The following is a 17,531-nucleotide window of genomic DNA, read 5'->3' on the forward strand; positions in this document are numbered from 1 at the left end:
AACATAAATAGAACAGAATTCTATAATACTAGGAACATACTTATTATTGAAAACATCCAAGTTAACGTTCAATATTAATACGTATTAAAAGCAACGTTTGATTCTCCCTCAATACACTATCCTACTTACCTTTGCCAAACTTAAATCCATGACTGAATCCAACTCCTTTCTTTCCTTGTCCATTTGTTAAAATAAAAATTCTTATTATGATTAAATTATTACTTTCATTTTAGAAAAGTTAGTAAAAACTTTAAATAAAAATCATCCATAGTTAACCATTATTAACATTTTAATATGTCCTCTTGGTCTTTTTTCAACACATACTTATGAATGTTTTTATAAAACTGAGGTACTATGTAACACTTTAAAATCTGGCTTTATGACATTAGATTATGAGCACTCTGCTTTTTTTAAAGAATTTTTTTTTTTTTTAGAGATGGGATTTCACCACGTTGGCTAGGATGGTCTCCATCTCCTGACGTGATTTGCCCGCCTTGGCCTCCCAAAGTGCTGGGATTATAGGCGTGAGCCACCATGCCCAGCCAAGCACTCTGCTCTTGTTGCTAGAAATATCTTGAAGATATTTTTTTTTTTTTTTTGAGACAGAGTCTCACTCTGTTGCTCAGGCTGGAGTACAGTGGTGTGATCTCGGCTCACTGCAACTTCCACCTCCTGGGCTCAGGTGATCCTCCCACCTCAGCCCCTCAAATAGCTGGGACCACAGGCATGTGCGACTACACCTGGATAGTTTTTTTGTATATTTTTTATAGAGGGAGGGTTTTGCCACATTGCCCAGGCCGGTCTTGAACTCCTGGACTAAAACAATCCTCCCGCCTCAGCCTCCCAAAGTGCTGGGACTACAGGCATGAGCTACTGCACCCAACCCTGAAGACATTTTAAATAGTTGCATAAGTATTCTATCCTGTTCAAGCACCACAAATTGTTTGGCCACTTTCTCATTAATTCTCATTAATGAACATTTCCATGAATGAACATCTAATGAATGTTTCCAAGTGTAAACCATTTAGTCCATTCAATCTAAGTCTATAGTCTAGATTCTATCATTCCATTTATTTTTAATTAGTGAGTTTAATAGCCTTTTCTATATCTCAATCTAAAGTAAAATGGCTCATAGAGGTTCATAATTCAGAATAATAAAACACGAGCAAATACCAAGTCTAAAACGAAGTTCATTATCTTCTCTTCCTGTATCTTTCTATTTTTTGTAATAGTATTCCTTGTAAACTGGAATTCTTAAAGGATAATCTCAACTATTCACTGGACAACCACCAAACACAGTGGAGGATATATGAAATGTTCTTAAGTGGTAAATTCCAAACTAATGATACTAGTTTAGAAAGTCGTGATCTTTTGGAGACACAGACAGAAATTTTACAGGAAAAAGGGTATAGTATTTGGGATGTACTTCAAGATAATCTGATTAGGGTGGGGTAAGTGTTAGCAGCGTACAGATGAAACAAGAATGGCCATGTTGGTTGTTGGAGTTAGGGGATGGGTACCTGGGTGTTTGTGGTACTGTCTCTCCTTTTGTGCTGTGTTTAAAATTTTGTAGAATAACTTTTTTTTAAGTTCCGTTGTGGCAACAGATATTGGTGTGCATGCAGAGAAAAGGGAATGCTTATATACTGTTGACAGAAATGTAAATTAGTACAACCTCTATGGAACTCATGAAGATTTCTTAGCAAATCAACAATAGAACTACCATTTGACCCAGCGGTTCCACTACTGGGTCAAATGAACCCAACTCCGTTCTTTCCTTATCCAGAGGAAAAGAAATAATTATATAAAAAAGACACCGTACTCACATGTTGATCGAAGCACTATTCACAGTTGCAAGCTAAGTGTCCATTAACAGTTGACTGGATAAAGAAAATGTGGTGTGTGTATGTATACACACATATATGTGGCATAGCATGCAGCCATAAGAATGAAATCATTCAGGCGCAGTGGCTCATGCCTGTAAACCTAGCACTTTGGGAGGCCAGGGTGGGTGGATCACCTGAGGTCAGGAATTCGAGACCAGCATGGACAACATGGTGAAACCCCGTCTCTACTAAAAATACAAAAAATTAGCTGGGCATGATGGCAGGTGCCTGTAATCCCAGCTACTTAGGAGGCTGAGGCAGAAGAATAGCTCAAACCTGGAAGGCAGAAGTTGCACTGAGCTGAGATTGCACCATTGTATTCCAGCCTGGGCAACAAGAGCAAAACTCCATCTCAAAAAAAAAGAGAGAGAGAAAAAAGAATGAAATCATGTCCTTTGCAGCAACATCAATGGAGTTGGAGACCATTAAGTGAAATAACTCAAAACAGAAAATCAAATACCAAATGTTCTTGCTAGTAAGTGGTAACTAAACAATGGGCATATACAGACATAAAGATGGAAAGAACAAACACTGACGACTCCAAAGGGCAGGGGAAAGAAGGAAGGTGAGGGCTGAAAAATTACCTGCTGGATACAATGGTCACAATTTGTGTGATCGGCAAATTAGAAGGCTGTATCTCAACATTACACAAAATACGCATGTAAGAAACCTGCATATGTACCCCCAAATCTAAAATTTTGAAAATTAAAAAAAAGGAACGTTCTGTTTTGGACTTGTTACATCTGAGATGCCTATTAGATATCTGAGTAGAAGAGTGGAATAGAAAGTTGAATATACCAGTCTGACACTGATCAGGGGTGAAGTTATATTAATAAACTGATGTTTATTAGCCACGAAACTAGAAGAGATTACTGAAGGAGACTGTAGAAAGCTAAGGGGCCCAATGATTAAGGAATTCTAACAACTAAAAGTAGAGGAAAAATTCTACGACGTTACTCAAGTCAGAAGAAAGGTTTAAAGGATGAAATGGTCATTTGTGTTGAATGTTACTAACTCAAGAATTATATGGGGCTGGGTACAGAAGCTCACATCACCTCACCCTTGGGAGGCTGAGGCAGGAGGACTGCTATTGCTAGGAGTTCAAGACCAGCTTGGGTGACACAGCAAAACTCTGTCTCTATAAGAGTAAAAAATTTAGCCATGCATGGTGGCACATGCCTGCAGTCCTAGCTACTTGGGAAGCTGAGGCAAAAGGATCACTTGAGCCCAGGAGTTCAAGGTGACAGTGAGCTATGATGTGCCACTGCCCTCCAGCGTCAGTGACTATGTCTCAAAAAATAAATAAATAAACAAATGATTATATGAACAGAAATTAAACTTTTAAACTTAGCAGGATGGAAATCATGGGTGACCTTAAAGAGCCATTTAACTACAGTGTTTAATGGACTGAATAGTGTGGCTTAAGTACCCAGGGAAAGATAAAACATGGTATAACATGAGGTCCATTTTAGAGGTCATACATATGATAGGATTTTAGTCTTAGTCCTGAGACCCACAGGGAACCAAAGATGTGTTTTCTGCTATGATTAAGGTTACATTTTTAAAATGATTGCTTAGGTTAAAGTGTGGAAAATGGACCGGAAAGAAACTAGAGTAGATGTCAAGAGATCAGTTAGATGATTGACGCAGCAATCCAGGTGAAAGATTATGTTGTTTGACATTTCCTGGGATTTTTATTGACTCTGAACTTTAACCAGTTTTGAGTTTAAACAATGGCTATACCTTAATCCCTTTAGCCCAATTCCTCTCCAATAAAACAATCTGGACATACTATTAAGTTCCTTACATAGCAATGGGAATTTATCCACATTAACTAGGTAATGAGTCCATCAATCATATTGTCTTACCAATGGAACCTACAAATGTGGATCAAATAGTTATGTATTGCTTAATGATATGGATACATTCTGAAAAATGTGTCATTGGGTGACTCTGTTATGTGAACATCATAGAGTGTACTTACACAAACCTAGATGACGTAGTCTACTACACACTTAGGCTATATAGTATAGATGATTGCTCTCAGGCTACAAACCTACACAGCAGGTTAGTGCACTGAATACTGTGGGCAACTGTAACACAGTGGTACCTGTGTATCTAAATATATCTACACATAGAAAAGGTACAGTAAAAATATGTTATAATCTTATGGGACCACCATTGTATATGCAGTCAGTCACTGAGTGAAATGTCATTATGTGGAGCATGACTATATATCGATTCTTCTCTGTGTACTAGAGAATTATCAATATATGATCTACAGCTTGGCTTTCAACATGGCAAATACCAGCAACATGAGATTATTTAAATTAAAATTAAATGCAATTTAAAATTCAGTTGCTTAATTGCACTAGTCACATTTCAAGTATTCAAGAGCCACCTGTTGCTAGTAGCTACCATATGGAGATAACATAAATGCAGAACATTTCCACCCTCACAGAAAGTCCTATTGGACAGTGCTGTATTCTAGAAAATATAATGACAATCCCTAAACTGATAATGTACTTGTACAGGGATTGCTGAAAACTGTATGCTATTCTTAAATGTCACAGATGAGAAGAGATATCAGAAAAGCTAAAGAGAAGGAAAAAAAGGGAGGCGAAATGATTGGGGAAAGAAACATCGTAGCAAAAAAAATTACGGGTGATGAAGTAGTAGATGCACACCATTTACTCAATCATTTGAGCTATGAAAAGGAGATTAGATTTTTATTTACAGGACCTGTTGAGAACAGCGAATGTTATGCCAGACATAGTGGACCCTCAGTGTTTTTGTGGTATAATGAGACAAGAAGGGATTTCTTTCAAAATTGAAAAGGGAGAAGGAAAAGAACTGTAAACCATCTCACTAGGCTCACATTTCTTCACAGGGGAAAAAGTGCCAAAGCTCTTAAGGCAACTCCAAGAGGTTCTAGGCAAAAGGTCTGGCTGCCCTCACAGATTGAGAACAAATGAAGGTGAATGCAGGCACAAAAATGCTGCCATTGAATTATGTGGATCATTCATAAGGAATTACTGCTACCTACCTGATGCCTAGCCTCAACGGCATACACTCCTGTCCACACAAATTCACCAAGAAAATATACAGAAGACACACCTCAACAGAATAGACATCATACACAATAAACCACAACACATGTCCACAGAAATAACACAGAAATACAGACAGTTCAATGGTTCCCTGAAGGCTATATCTTGTGTAGGACCCTCATGAGCTTCTAAACATGAAATCATAGCCAAAGATAACTTTATAAATTCTGTAGTACCCCCAGCTTCTTTTAGCTTTCATCTTCCTCAAAACAAGAAGAGACTTGATATATCATGAATCTCTCATTGTAGGCTGACTCTGAAATTATTCAGGCATTTTTTCTTGGAATGTATTTTAAGTCTTCTCTTTAATTTATGGAGTAAAAAAATCTCATCCTCTTGGAAGGCAATATAGGTATTGAAGGAGTGCCTATATTTAGTAGTGGAAAGGAATAGAGAAAACTTTCTATTATTCCTACAATTATACTACAGTCTATTCTAAGATTCGTTCTCAGGTAAAGCGGTTTTATTATTCTAAACATTTTTTAGGGTACATGGGGTGAGAAGTAGGAAAAGGGCTACTATATAACTAAAGTACAATGTACTCCAAAGAATGATATGGAACTCTCTTAACCTTTGCTCTCCTCTCCCTCTGCCTGATGGTACCCAGAAGTACCATCACTGGTACTTGATGTCAAGGTCCCTTTTGCATGATGCTCTTTTCAGACAGACCTGGTTCCTCATACTCTATTTTTACAACAAAGCTCCCATTGTGCTTCCCCCAAGCCAAAAACACAAACTTGTGTACAACTGCCAGAGTCCTCTAACACCCAGCATCCCCAAGGACAGGAATAGAAGGCAGCCCATAAGTATAAAAGGAACCATCATTGATGCTAGAAGATGACCTATTTAGTCTATACCTAATTACAATGTGATTCAAAATCAACTGTGTATCAATGAACATTCCTAACAGAAATACTAATACTTAAAAATGCATGCTGAAGTTCTGGGGAGTGAGTAGGAAGAAAGAGACATGTATGAGGACAATGGTAAGAGATATGACAAGAGGCAATTTGGGATTGAATTAGAAGGTCTTATATGCCACGTTTAGAAGTTTAGATCTAGTCATATGAACCTAAAACTTAAAAGCATAGCTTAGATTATAAAATTCATATGCTATATAATAGCATATGCCACAGTATTATGGAGATTAGATTGAAGGGGAATATAGTAGAGAAAAAAGTGCTGGAAGACAGGAAGACCTGCTGCAAAGCTAGTTCCAAAAATGATAGGAGCCTGAACAAAGACACTGGCAGTAGTAATGAATCTTCCTAAAGCACCTCTTTGATCATCTCACCCCTTGGCCCAAAAAGGACTCCCTAACTCACACGACACACAAGGTCTTCCACAAGTCTGGTTGCAATCTTGTGTAATCCCAATGTGCCCCTATGTAAATAACATATTCTAGCAATACTGATTTTCTATTTCCCTTAAATACATAAAACTTTTTGTCTATTATCCTATTGCCTCTGCCTAGAATACCCCTCGTACCTGCCTACCAAAGGCCCGACTCAACTATATCTCTTGATTTGTTTCTCTCTAAACTTAGCATTTTATTCATTTTTTAAAATATTTTCTACATTTTATAATCCTACTTAATTACATTCCTTGTTTTATACTCTATCCACTGGGTTTCCCCAAGTGCCAGGTGGCTAGTAGGTATCTGTTATGGGTTGAATTGTGTGTCCCCAAAATTCATGAATCCCTAATCCCCAATATGACTACATCTGGAGATAGGGCTTTGAAGTACGTAATTAAGGTTAAATGGAGGTCATAAGGGTGGACCCTAATCCAATAGAACTGGTGTTCCAATAAGAACAGGAAGAGACAGGCCCACGCCACGGTTCATGCCTGTAATCCCAGCATTTTGGAAGGCTGAGACAGACGGATCACTGGAGGTCTGGAGTTTGAAACCAACCTGGTCAACATGGTGAAACCCCCACTCTACTAAAAGTACAAAAATTAACCAGGCATGGTGGCGTGCACCTGTAATCCCAGCTACTTGGGAGGTTGAGGTAGGCGAATCGCTTGACCTCATTCGCAGTGAGCCAAGATCACGCCATTGCACGCCGTGATAGAGGGGATAGAGCAAGACTCTGACTCAAAAAAAAAAAAGAAGAAGAAGAGGGGAAGAGATACCAGAGATCCCTCTCCCTCTATGCATAGGCACAAAGAAGAGATAGTGACAGAGAAGACATGGTGAGAAAACAGCCATTTACAAGCCAGGAAGAGAAGCCTTAACATAACTAATTCTGATGGCACTTTTTTTCCCCCTTAATTCAAACTGCATAGCCTAGAAACTGATGGCAGCTTTATCTTGGACTTCAAGTCTCCATAACTGTGAAAAAATACATCTCTATTGTTTAAGCCACCCAGTCTGTGGTATTTTGTTATGGCAGCCCAAGCAGACTAATACAGTATTCAATAAATTCTTGTTGAATGCACGCTAAAATTGGATTCTAGACACTCAATTTTAAATACTCTTTCTGGATTTTATTTCAATTTGGAAATAGGATATTTTCCAGAAGTACTAAATCTAATTTTTATAATGATAAAATAAAAATTGCAAAAATTTTAAACACTTTAGGCTGGGTGAGGTGGTTCACGCCTGTAATCCCAACACTTTGGGAGGATAAGGCAGGAGGATTATTTGGTGAGACCCTGTCTCTACAAAATTTCTTTTAAAAAATTACTTGGGCATGGTGATAGGTGCTGTTAGTCCTCCCTACAGGGAGGCTGAGGCAGTATTCAAGAATACCACTACCTTCATACCGTTCAGAGTACAAATCTTAATACAGACAGGTTAATGACACAATTTTTCATTATCTTTGGTTAGTTAATAATGCAATACATATTTAAGATCACGATTTTTGATTTTTGAATTCAACTTTGTAACCAAACAGAAGCACATTTATGACTGAATTACAACAGATAACTTTAATAGCAACTTGGTCAAAACCCAGATCCCTATTCTTGAATTCACGGGTTAATAATTAGCCCTAGATCTCTGGTATTTGGACATAGAAAAGCAGAACCTTTATTTTAAATATTACATTTTCTCTAATGGGCAGTGGCACCAGAGCAGGTACTAGAATCCTCCCTCCAAGCTTCCAAACGTTCTGTCCCACAAAAATCGTAAATCGTACCAAATGTTTGTTTTATCAACTAGCTCTCCTTCGCCTTTTTTTTCTCCCATAAAAACTCAACTTAGAAAAGTAAGAGAGAAATGGCAGAAGCTGAAAACTTAGTTCAGGGATTTGCTACAAGATTGTTACTATCCTTATCCATGGATCCCGAGCTTTACCACCACGGATTACTCAGAGTTTCGTAGTCAAGGCCTGCGAGCCGCGGGGAGAACTATGACCCTCTCTTCCCTCCTCCTACTGAGCAGCCTCGCTCCCTAAGGCCAAACCCGCGCCCCCCATGACCTCCAATAGCTCGAGAAAACAGGTTTGAATTGCCCGCTTTTTCCAAAACTGGTTCATACTCCCTCGCAGAGCAGGGAATAGGATCTGGGGACAAAAGGAGGGATATGCCTGCCACATGAGGAAAAACCCATCACCTGGAACTCGGCGAACTCCTCACAGTTCACACCGCCACTGGGCGCCGCCATATTGGACAAACACGAGGACCCCGCTGCAAGCCAATCACCGCGGAGCAAAGGTGACCGCGGAGCCGCCTGACAAAAAAAATATAGTACCCGGGGAATCCTTAGCAAAGCTGAGTGCAAGGCTTGACTTCAACGTGGTCCGCATTCACCTCTAAACTTGTCACCCTGCTGTCCTAACCCATTTAACATGTCCTCTTGGAAGTGGGCCAGATGCATGGATCAAAGATTGTCAGAACTTGAAGGGACTGTTTACTCCACTTCTACTTTTTACAAAAGGAAAACAACTTCCTGGTCGTTCCCCTACGAAGGGGTCGTTGAAAAAAATCTAGGGAAGTAAGGCTTTTCTAATCCTTTTCAGAGGTGTCTTTGTAAAGAATTTGAGACCACTAAGAAACGTCAAGAAAAAACAGCATTTCTGGCAGTGTGGGTGAGTATGAATTGGATAAGGTGTTTAGGATGGAGATGATCAAATGTTTTTAGAAAATAGGTAAATAGAAAACAAATGGAAAATATACACGTTAATTTCTTAGATTAGCCTGAGGGATGCTCAAAAACCAACGAGATAAGGCCACTGAGCACTGAATCCAATTATGTGTTTATTGATAAAAGCATATGTTCGTTGAAAACACTGGAAGAACGGCATACTGGAATACTGGTTTATCTGGTGTATTCTGGGAGTTTACAGCTCAGGAAAGTTGCACGTTTCCCTTCTATTTCACACAGCTATTTCCGTGGATGCATATCCGCTAAGGCAAGGGGCCACGGCACCACCCTCCGCAGAACCATTCACGAGGCTGACTCAGAACGCGGCGCCAGGGGCACTAGGTTGGCGCCGCCAGTTTCCGGCGCTTCTCGCACGTCCCGCACGCCCCGCAAGCCCCTCACTGGCGCAGGCCCGCCCACCGCGTCTCCTGCGCGTCGTCCCCTAGCACCGCCTGCGTCCTTCCCACTCCAGCGCTAGGTGACATTGAGCTCATCAGCGCCACCGCTCCTGGCGAAGTTCTGCACTCGTCGGCGGAGTAGGCGGCCATGGGGAGCCTCCGCGGTCTACGCCTGGTAGCGGGTGAGGTGCTGGTCGGGCCTTGGGAGGGAGGGGAGCTGACCCGGCCGCTGCGGTCAGATAGCCTTCCCAGGCCCCGGAGTGGCTGCTTTCCATGACGCACTTTCTCGGTTGCTCAGAATCCTGCCTACTTAGTGGCAGTACTGGGAGAGAACTAGGTGAGCAGCTGCTGGTAGACACTGGAGACTGCCCTTGAGTTACCCTCATCCCGGGCTCTCCATCCACCCAGTTCCCACCAACTTAACGGCCCACGTGCCCCCCCTGAGGTCAGTCTGTAAAGCATGTGCCAACCCTAGACGACCTCATTACCCATTCATTCAGCTTTCTACCCTAACCTCCCCCATCCATTGCTCTAATTGAGTCTTCCCTCTTCTCCCTGCCCCTTCCTCTCTGGAGTTTATCCCTGCTCTCAGAAAACCTCCAGTCTGAAGTTTCCCACTCATTAAATGTCTGATTAGGCCAAGGATTTAGGTCTTAGAGAATAATAGTAATTGTTTTCTTAAAATGTGAGGATACCTTACTTTTAAACACTTATACAATTAATCGATTTGAATTTCTTGGAGAAATGTGTATCGCAGGATCTGCAGTTTGTTTTGGTGGTAGACATTTGTATGATGACTATTTTGGACTTAGGTAATGAAAGCTTAATTCTTTTTCTTGGGGCAGCCAGCAGAGCCTTGGCATAGTAGAGGTTGAGAAATCAGAGGGCTTGCATTTTGACTCTTTTCTAGGTACCAGGGATCTTTTGTTCAACGGCACCACATTATTAAAAAGTTAATTCAATTTTTAAAGGAAAAATAGTCCCAAATTTGGCTATTGAAATAATATAAATGTACATTGTAAATATAAATGAAGCAATGCAAAAAAAAAAATAAAGTGAATATTACATAGTTTCACAAGTTTGATACGTAATCCCCCCATCCCAAGGTTATCCTTTACACAGCTTATCTCCACTGCTGTTCCAGTGGAGAATGGATCGGAAAACATTTCTCAAACTAGAGAGTATTATAATATTTACTTCCTTTAGAAGCAAACACTTCCTCCACTAAAACCCTCAGTACTATGATTGATTTCACTCATTTTGTCAGTTTTGTTGAACTAATTCACCTAAAATATCTTGTGTACATCCTATTAACCATTATAAAGCTTCTCAACAAGGGAAGTGAAAGGATCGTTGCTCTGTAAAAAAAGTTAAAATAGACTGCATGAAAAGGATTTTGACATCTTGAAACTAAAATTAATGTATTGTAAGTAGTTCATCTTCTTGCTTTGAGAATATGTTTACGCATCTTGAAAATTCCAAAGCCTCTCTTGCAAACTTATGATGTGTAAAAACTTCATTATTGACCACTTAACCAAAGCAGAATTCCTTGAGTGATTTAAGAACAATTTATTTTACTTCAGATGTAAATTTTTTAATAGCACACTAAGGATGTTATACGAGCAGCTCTCTCCATATGATCTTCCACGAATGTTTTATGTTTTGTGAGCAACTTCGCAACAACCTACTGCCTTTCACCCACTTCATAGCTAAACACTTTCATATACATTATTTTGTTTGATGGATTTCTCATAGCACCCCTCTCAGGTAAGTCTTATTACCCCCGCACTTTATAAATGAAGAAACATAGGTCAGAGATGATTTGTCCAGGATCACTTTGCCAAAAAATGTTAGAGCCAGGAGAGGAGTCGGTACTCTCTAATTCTGGAATTTTTGTGCTTTTTGCTGTTGTTCAAGCTGTTCATTCAGGATATGTGTGTGTGAATTTGTCATGATTAATTGGGACTCATTAATGTGAAATGGAAGAGTCATGAAATGCAAATTTAGTTCTGAAATGCAAATAAACCTTCATGTACAAATGGCTTTTCAAGAAAGAAGACTAATTTAATAAGCAGCCTTAGCCAAAGGAATGACAGATCAAATAGAAATGTTGGCCCAGTGCAGTGGCTCACGCCTGCCATCCCAGCACTTCGGGAAGCTGATACAGGACGATTGCTTGAGACCAGGAGTTTGAGACCAGCCTGGCTAACTTAGCAAGACCTTGTCTCTACAAAAAAAAATTTTTTTTAATTAGCTGGGCATCGTGGCTCACACCCATAGTCCCAGCTGCTCAGGCAAGAGAATCACTTGAGCCCAGAAGTATGAGGCTGCAATGAGCTGTATAATATGATCATGCTACCACACTCCAGTCTGTATAATACGATCGTGCTACCACACTCCAGTCTGGGCAACAGAGTGAGACCCTGTCTCTCAAAAAAAAAGAAGAAGAAGAAGCATAATCTAGGCATACCTTACTTATCTAGAATATTTGGAATAAGATTCTGTAGGTGAGTGAAATTTCAGATAATCAAAACTTAACCTTATAAATGATGGACCTTTAATTTTGTTGCTGTTGGAAATCTTTGTTATACTCCCTCAACAAACCATATAGCAATCATAATATAGGCTTTTATGAGCTTGAATATGTTTGTTGTTTTGTAGATGTAGTTGTAGATACAGATCAGGGTTGTTAACTTTTGGTACTGGACACCTCCACATATGAAAGGTCCTTTGAACTTCTCAAGTTTTTATGATTGTATACAATTTTTGAGAGAGAGGGTCCATAGCTTGTATCTGCAACTCAGAGCAGTTCATGCTCTTTAAGTTAAAAAGCACTGATACAGATGATTAGGAAATAAATGGCTATTGACCCACACTGTGATGGGTTTCATGAGGGTAAACACTGGATCTGTTTTGTTTTTACTCAGTCCTTACCACTTATTGGTGTTCAGCTCATAGTAGAAAGGCAATACACATTTTTTGGATGAAAGACTCTAGGAAATATCTTGGAATATGCTGCAAATATAAGGTGAGTTTTCACACCTCTTTTCTCCTGAAATAATAAAATAGATACAACTTTTAGGATATTGTATCTTTCCACTGAATAATTATTAGTTAAAAGGAATGGAATGACCTTACAAGAATGTTTCTTCTTGAAAGAAAGTTTTGCTGCCCTAAACTCTGTTGACTGGTCTGATCTGAAAATGAATTTATTACTGTCATTATTATTACCGGTTCAATGGACTATGGCATGCCTGCCTTTTAGTTTAACCCACATCTCAGAGCATTAGAGTGGAGGGGTATCTTAGAAGTCAGGTAATCTAGTCCTCTAATTTTTACAGATGAGGAAACTTAAGGGCCAGGAAGGGAACTGGCTTGCGAAGGATCACATAGGTGCAAACCTGGGACATAGCCAATATCCCCTGGCTCCCATTCTGATTTTATTTCTACCACATTCTGCTCCCTTATTGTTCTTTTTGTTTGTTCTTGCTAAACAGCCCTAGATGAGAACATACCCTTTTTAACTACCCCTCACCTTTGGCTTTGCTTATCGCTCCTCTCCAGGTCTTACCAAGAATTTATTGAGTACACAATGGATGCCCTATACACTGTGAAAGCTCTAAAATGAATGGACTGCCCCACTTCCTAGGGCTGATTTATTGCAATGAACAAACATATATAACACACGAGAAGAACCTATACAAAACAGTATATATATATAAAGCTTTAGATTACAGACCAGATTATAAGTGCTGCTGGGGTGTCTGGAGCCAGATCCTATGGGTTTCATGCACATCTCTTCCCAATTTCATAATCGGTGGTGTTACATTAGTAGCTTAAGATCTGCTATGGTAAGGGTTATTGGCAAACACTACAAATCAGGGCTTGTCTCCACTGGCCCCCTCCAGTATACCGTTGGCTTCAAGAAATCTGAGATTCCTGAAGACTCCATTGAAACGAAGGAGTCTGAGAGTGACATGAGCACATGTGAGGTGGTAATGAGTCTGAAAAGTGTATGAAAGAATAAAGTTTACCTTGGATTTTTATCAGGAGGTAATAGGAGATAAAATGTGGTCTTTTGAGAAGTTTGAACCCATTGAATTTGGACCAAAAAAAATCTTTTAGTGGGAGAAGTAATCAAAGAACGATTTCTGGAAAATTAACACAGCAACTGCATATAAGTTGAATTACTGCTACCTTTGAAGATGTTACAGTAACTGATGTGTGAGGCAATGACAGAAATAAAGGAATATATTTAGGAAGTGTCTTGAAGAAGGGATGAGTTTGGAGACACTGAGTATGGAAGGACTTAAGACAAGGATTTTTTAATGTTGAGGAGTACAGAAGTGTTGCCCCATTATCAGAAATAAGAAAGTTGGAAAAATAATCAGAAATGCCATCAAAGATTTTTATTTTAGTTTGGCAGAGAAGATGGTGCATTATTGAGTAGGTTTAGGTGGCACTGAGTTATAGGTGGTGAGAGGTTGAAGACCTGAGGGCAAAGGAAGAGTAAAGTTGTGGAGATAAAGATATGGGAGCAGTTCGTGTGGAGTTGATTATTAAAACAGAATGGAGGAGTCCTTCCACAGAATAGAAGCAAGGACTAAACCTTGGAGGCATGATATGGTGTAAATAATAGGAACTGAGAAAGAAGACATTAAAGAAGATAGGTCATAGAGGTTGGAGATGAAGTGAGAGAATATGGTGGTACAGTGTAAAGGAGGGATGGAGTCCTTGAAGAATGAGTTCAGTAGAGTCAAATGACCACAAAAATGGGAAAAGTAGACTCAGAAGGGCTAATGATGTGAATCTAAATGAAAGTATTCATATGACTAGAAAGAGGTCACTAATGTTGGTAATTTTAGTAAGATGATTGGAGAAGGAAACATTGTGGCAAATAAAGTGTGGGTGATGAAGTGGAGTAGTAGATACATGCTATTTATTCAATCATTGATCTATGAAAAAGAGGAAATATTAATAGGACCTGTTGAGAACAAGTGAGTGCTTTGTCCAAGATAGTGGACCTTCAGTGTTACTGTAGCGTAATGAGACAGAATTCTCATCAACTACTGGTAGAAGTATAAATTGATTCAGCCTTTCTGGAAAATAGTATGGATGGATGGATAGATAAGTAGATACATAGATGTAGATGGAACCTTAAAGGGGTTCATACCCTTTTACCCTTCACTTCTAGGATTTTGTTCTAAGAAAATAATCAGAAATACCATCAAAGATGCATGTAGAGAACTGTTAATTGAAACATCACTTATAATAGTGAAAAATGGAAAACAAATCAAGTTTAGGGAATTATTAAATTCTAGTTATAGCTGTTTGTTGGTTGTTTTACAGCTATTACAAGTATTAATGGGCCGGGCTCGGTGGCTCACGCCTGTAATCCCAGCACTTTGGGAGGCCGAGGCGGGTGGATCACGAGGTCAAGAGATCGAGACCATCCTGGTCAACATGGTGAAACCCCGTCTCTACTAAAAATACAAAAAATTAGCTGGGCATGGTGGCGCGTGCCTGTAATCCCAGCTACTCAGAAGGCTGAGGCAGGAGAATTGCCTGAACCCAGGAGGCGGAGGTTGCGGTGAGCCGAGATCGCGCCATTGCACTCCAGTCTGGGTAAGGAAAGCGAAACTCCGTCTCAAAAAAAAAAAAAAGTATTAATATATTGGAAAGTATGACATAGCAAGATACAGTATTACCTGATTATGAAAAATGTATATATTGTATATAAGTATAGGAAAAGTTCTGAAAAGAAACATTAATGTACCAAGCTGTTATCCCTAAGTGGTGTGATTGAGTGCTCTTATTTTTCTTCACATCTTTTTTTAATTTCCAAATTTTCTGTAATGAGCAAGTGTTACTTTTATAATTTGAAGTTTGTTTTACAAAAAGTTTTTTACATAACAACGTGGTGTATATCAACTTGGTGGTACAAAGTTTTTTACATAATAAGACCCCATCTCTAAAACAATTTTTTTAAATTAGCCAGACATAGTGTCATCTGCCGGTAGCCCCAACTACTCCAGAAGATGAGACAAGAGGATGGCTTGAGCCCAGTTCAGAGTTACAGTGAGCTATGATCGCTCCACTCTACTTTAGCCTGGCTGACAAGTGAGACCCTGTCTCTTAGAAAATTAGTTTTTTAGTTTTGATTTTAAAGATGGGGTAGATAACATTTGGCAGGAAAAAGGCAGTGGAAAATAAGGATAACTTCAGTACAACATCCCTCAGGAGAGGGATCACAGATGGAAAACCTCACTGAAGAATGAAAGAAGACTGGTATTTCTCCAAGCCTGCAGGGAAGGATGAGAAAATGGATATAGGGAGTCTGTTTCTGTCACAAAGCCCAGGTCAACAGCTACGGCCTAGAGAGTTTCAGATAGCCACCCTGGGAAGTTGGTTGTAACATTGATTCTCTGATTCCCAGAGAGTGGTTGTATCTCCAGTCACATCACCAATGGTTTTCTCCAAGAGAACCTTGAAAGATTCTAAGAAAGAAAAAGCATCCCTACCTTTCTCCACTGTCTATCATGGGGTTGGAAAAGATATTTATGGAAAGGAGGGGACTACCAGGAGAGAAGCCAGTACTTCAATCAGCATCACCCCTGCTGACCACTATAGCCTCCAGCTAGCAATAATACTTCTAAGGCACTGGTTTTCAAATTATGGCTCCCCCATACCAGCAGTGTCAACATTACCTGGGCGATTATTAGAACTGCATTCTCAGGCTCAGTCCATACCTACTATATCAGTGGGGTCCAGTAATCTTTCACAGTTCCTCCAGGCAATTTTGGTAGATATAAAAAAGTTTCAGAGCCTTTACTTTTAAGATTAGCCATTTGCCAACCAGAGCCTTAGAGACAGCTGTAAGGCTTCGGCTTAACTTCCTGCTAGGCCCCTGGAGATACAGAACTGGTCAGCCAGGGACAAGCTGCAAGTGCAGCTAGAGGGTTAAAGGGCTGTTTTTCTTTTGGTTTGTATGTTTTTAATTGTGATCCACCAGAGGATAGAAAATGTCTAGCATGGATGTCTGGTCAATATATTCTGTATCTTTGAGATACAAAATGAAGGTCTTAGTAATGATATTAAAACTTGTTTATGCTTCCATGTTGTTATAATTGCAAAGTAAAAACCAAGACCACATCAAATACTTCAGACATATTTTAGTGATAACTTTTAAAATTTTTTAATTTTATTTTATTTTTAAAAGAAGGTCTGGCTCTGTCACTCAGGCTGGAGTGCAGTAGCACGATCTCAGCTCTCTGTAACCTCTACCTCCAGGGCTCAAGCCATCCACTGCCTCAGCCTCTTCAGTAGCTGGGACCACAGGCACATGCCATTGCTTCCAGCTAATTTTTGTATTTTTTGTAGAGATGGGGTTTTACTATGTAGTGAAAGCATATAAAGATAACATCTTTAAAAATATTTTTTAAGCAAGATTTCATCTTTTAAAAAAATATTTTTTATATTAGTCTATTCTAATATCTATAAAAGATAATATTTGTGTATGTTTTAATCAGCATTTATACTGTAGGGAGGTAAAAGTTATTAGCATACAATATGAAGTTGTAGTAAGGAAAAGTTGGGAGATATAGTCTGATCTAGGTGAACCTCTCATGTCTCCAAGTCCCTACCCCCCATGTCTACCTCAAGTACCTCTCTGACATCAAATTCTGCTTGTCTTCCTGTTTTTCATTCAGTTCTGGCCGTACTGGCCTCCTTTTTATGGGCTCTAGAACCCCGTTAGGGTCTTTGCATTTATGATTCTTTCTGTTTGGAATATTCTTCCACCAGATAGCTGTATAGCTAGCTCCCTTGCTTCCCTTCAAGAGTGACATTCTCACAGAGGACTTCCTGACTACGCTATATGAAAATTCATACACAGCCCATTCTAAACGCATACTATGTGTACCCATTGTTTCTTTCTTTCTTTCTGGCACTTAGTATCTAACATATGTATAGATGCATAGTTTGTAAAAATTGTGTCTCATTCTGTAGGTTGTCTGTTTACTCTGCTGATAGTTTCTTTTTTTTTTTT

General features: G+C 39.4%; 2 protein-coding genes across 5 annotated transcripts in view; one reads left to right on the top strand and one right to left on the bottom strand.

Moving 5' to 3' along the window:
- MIX23 (mitochondrial matrix import factor 23) overlaps positions 1–8,649 on the bottom strand; it is a 20,990-nt gene extending 12,341 nt beyond the window's left edge. For 2 of the 4 annotated variants that reach the window (XR_001818923.2, XM_017508174.2), the window contains exon 1: positions 8,556–8,649. Coding sequence is in view for 2 of the 4 variants with exons in the window: in XM_017508174.2 (XP_017363663.1) it covers positions 8,556–8,606 (51 nt within the window). In the remaining 2 variants the exon portion in view is untranslated. Of the gene's footprint in view, positions 1–8,529 lie in introns of all 4 variants that reach the window. The other 2 variants (XR_001818924.2, XM_017508175.2) reach the window with 1 other exon arrangement.
- An 858-nt stretch (positions 8,650–9,507) lies between these two features.
- Positions 9,508–17,531, top strand: part of FAM162A (family with sequence similarity 162 member A) — a 16,801-nt gene continuing 8,777 nt past the window's right edge. Inside the window, exon 1 of the mRNA XM_017508173.2 lies at positions 9,508–9,666. Coding sequence (XP_017363662.1) covers positions 9,633–9,666 — 34 coding nt within the window. The 5' untranslated portion in view covers positions 9,508–9,632. The remainder of the gene's footprint in view (positions 9,667–17,531) is intronic.

This window comes from Cebus imitator, unplaced genomic scaffold, assembly GCF_001604975.1.
Source record: "Cebus imitator isolate Cc_AM_T3 unplaced genomic scaffold, Cebus_imitator-1.0 Scaffold387, whole genome shotgun sequence".
NCBI lineage: Eukaryota > Metazoa > Chordata > Mammalia > Primates > Cebidae > Cebus > Cebus imitator.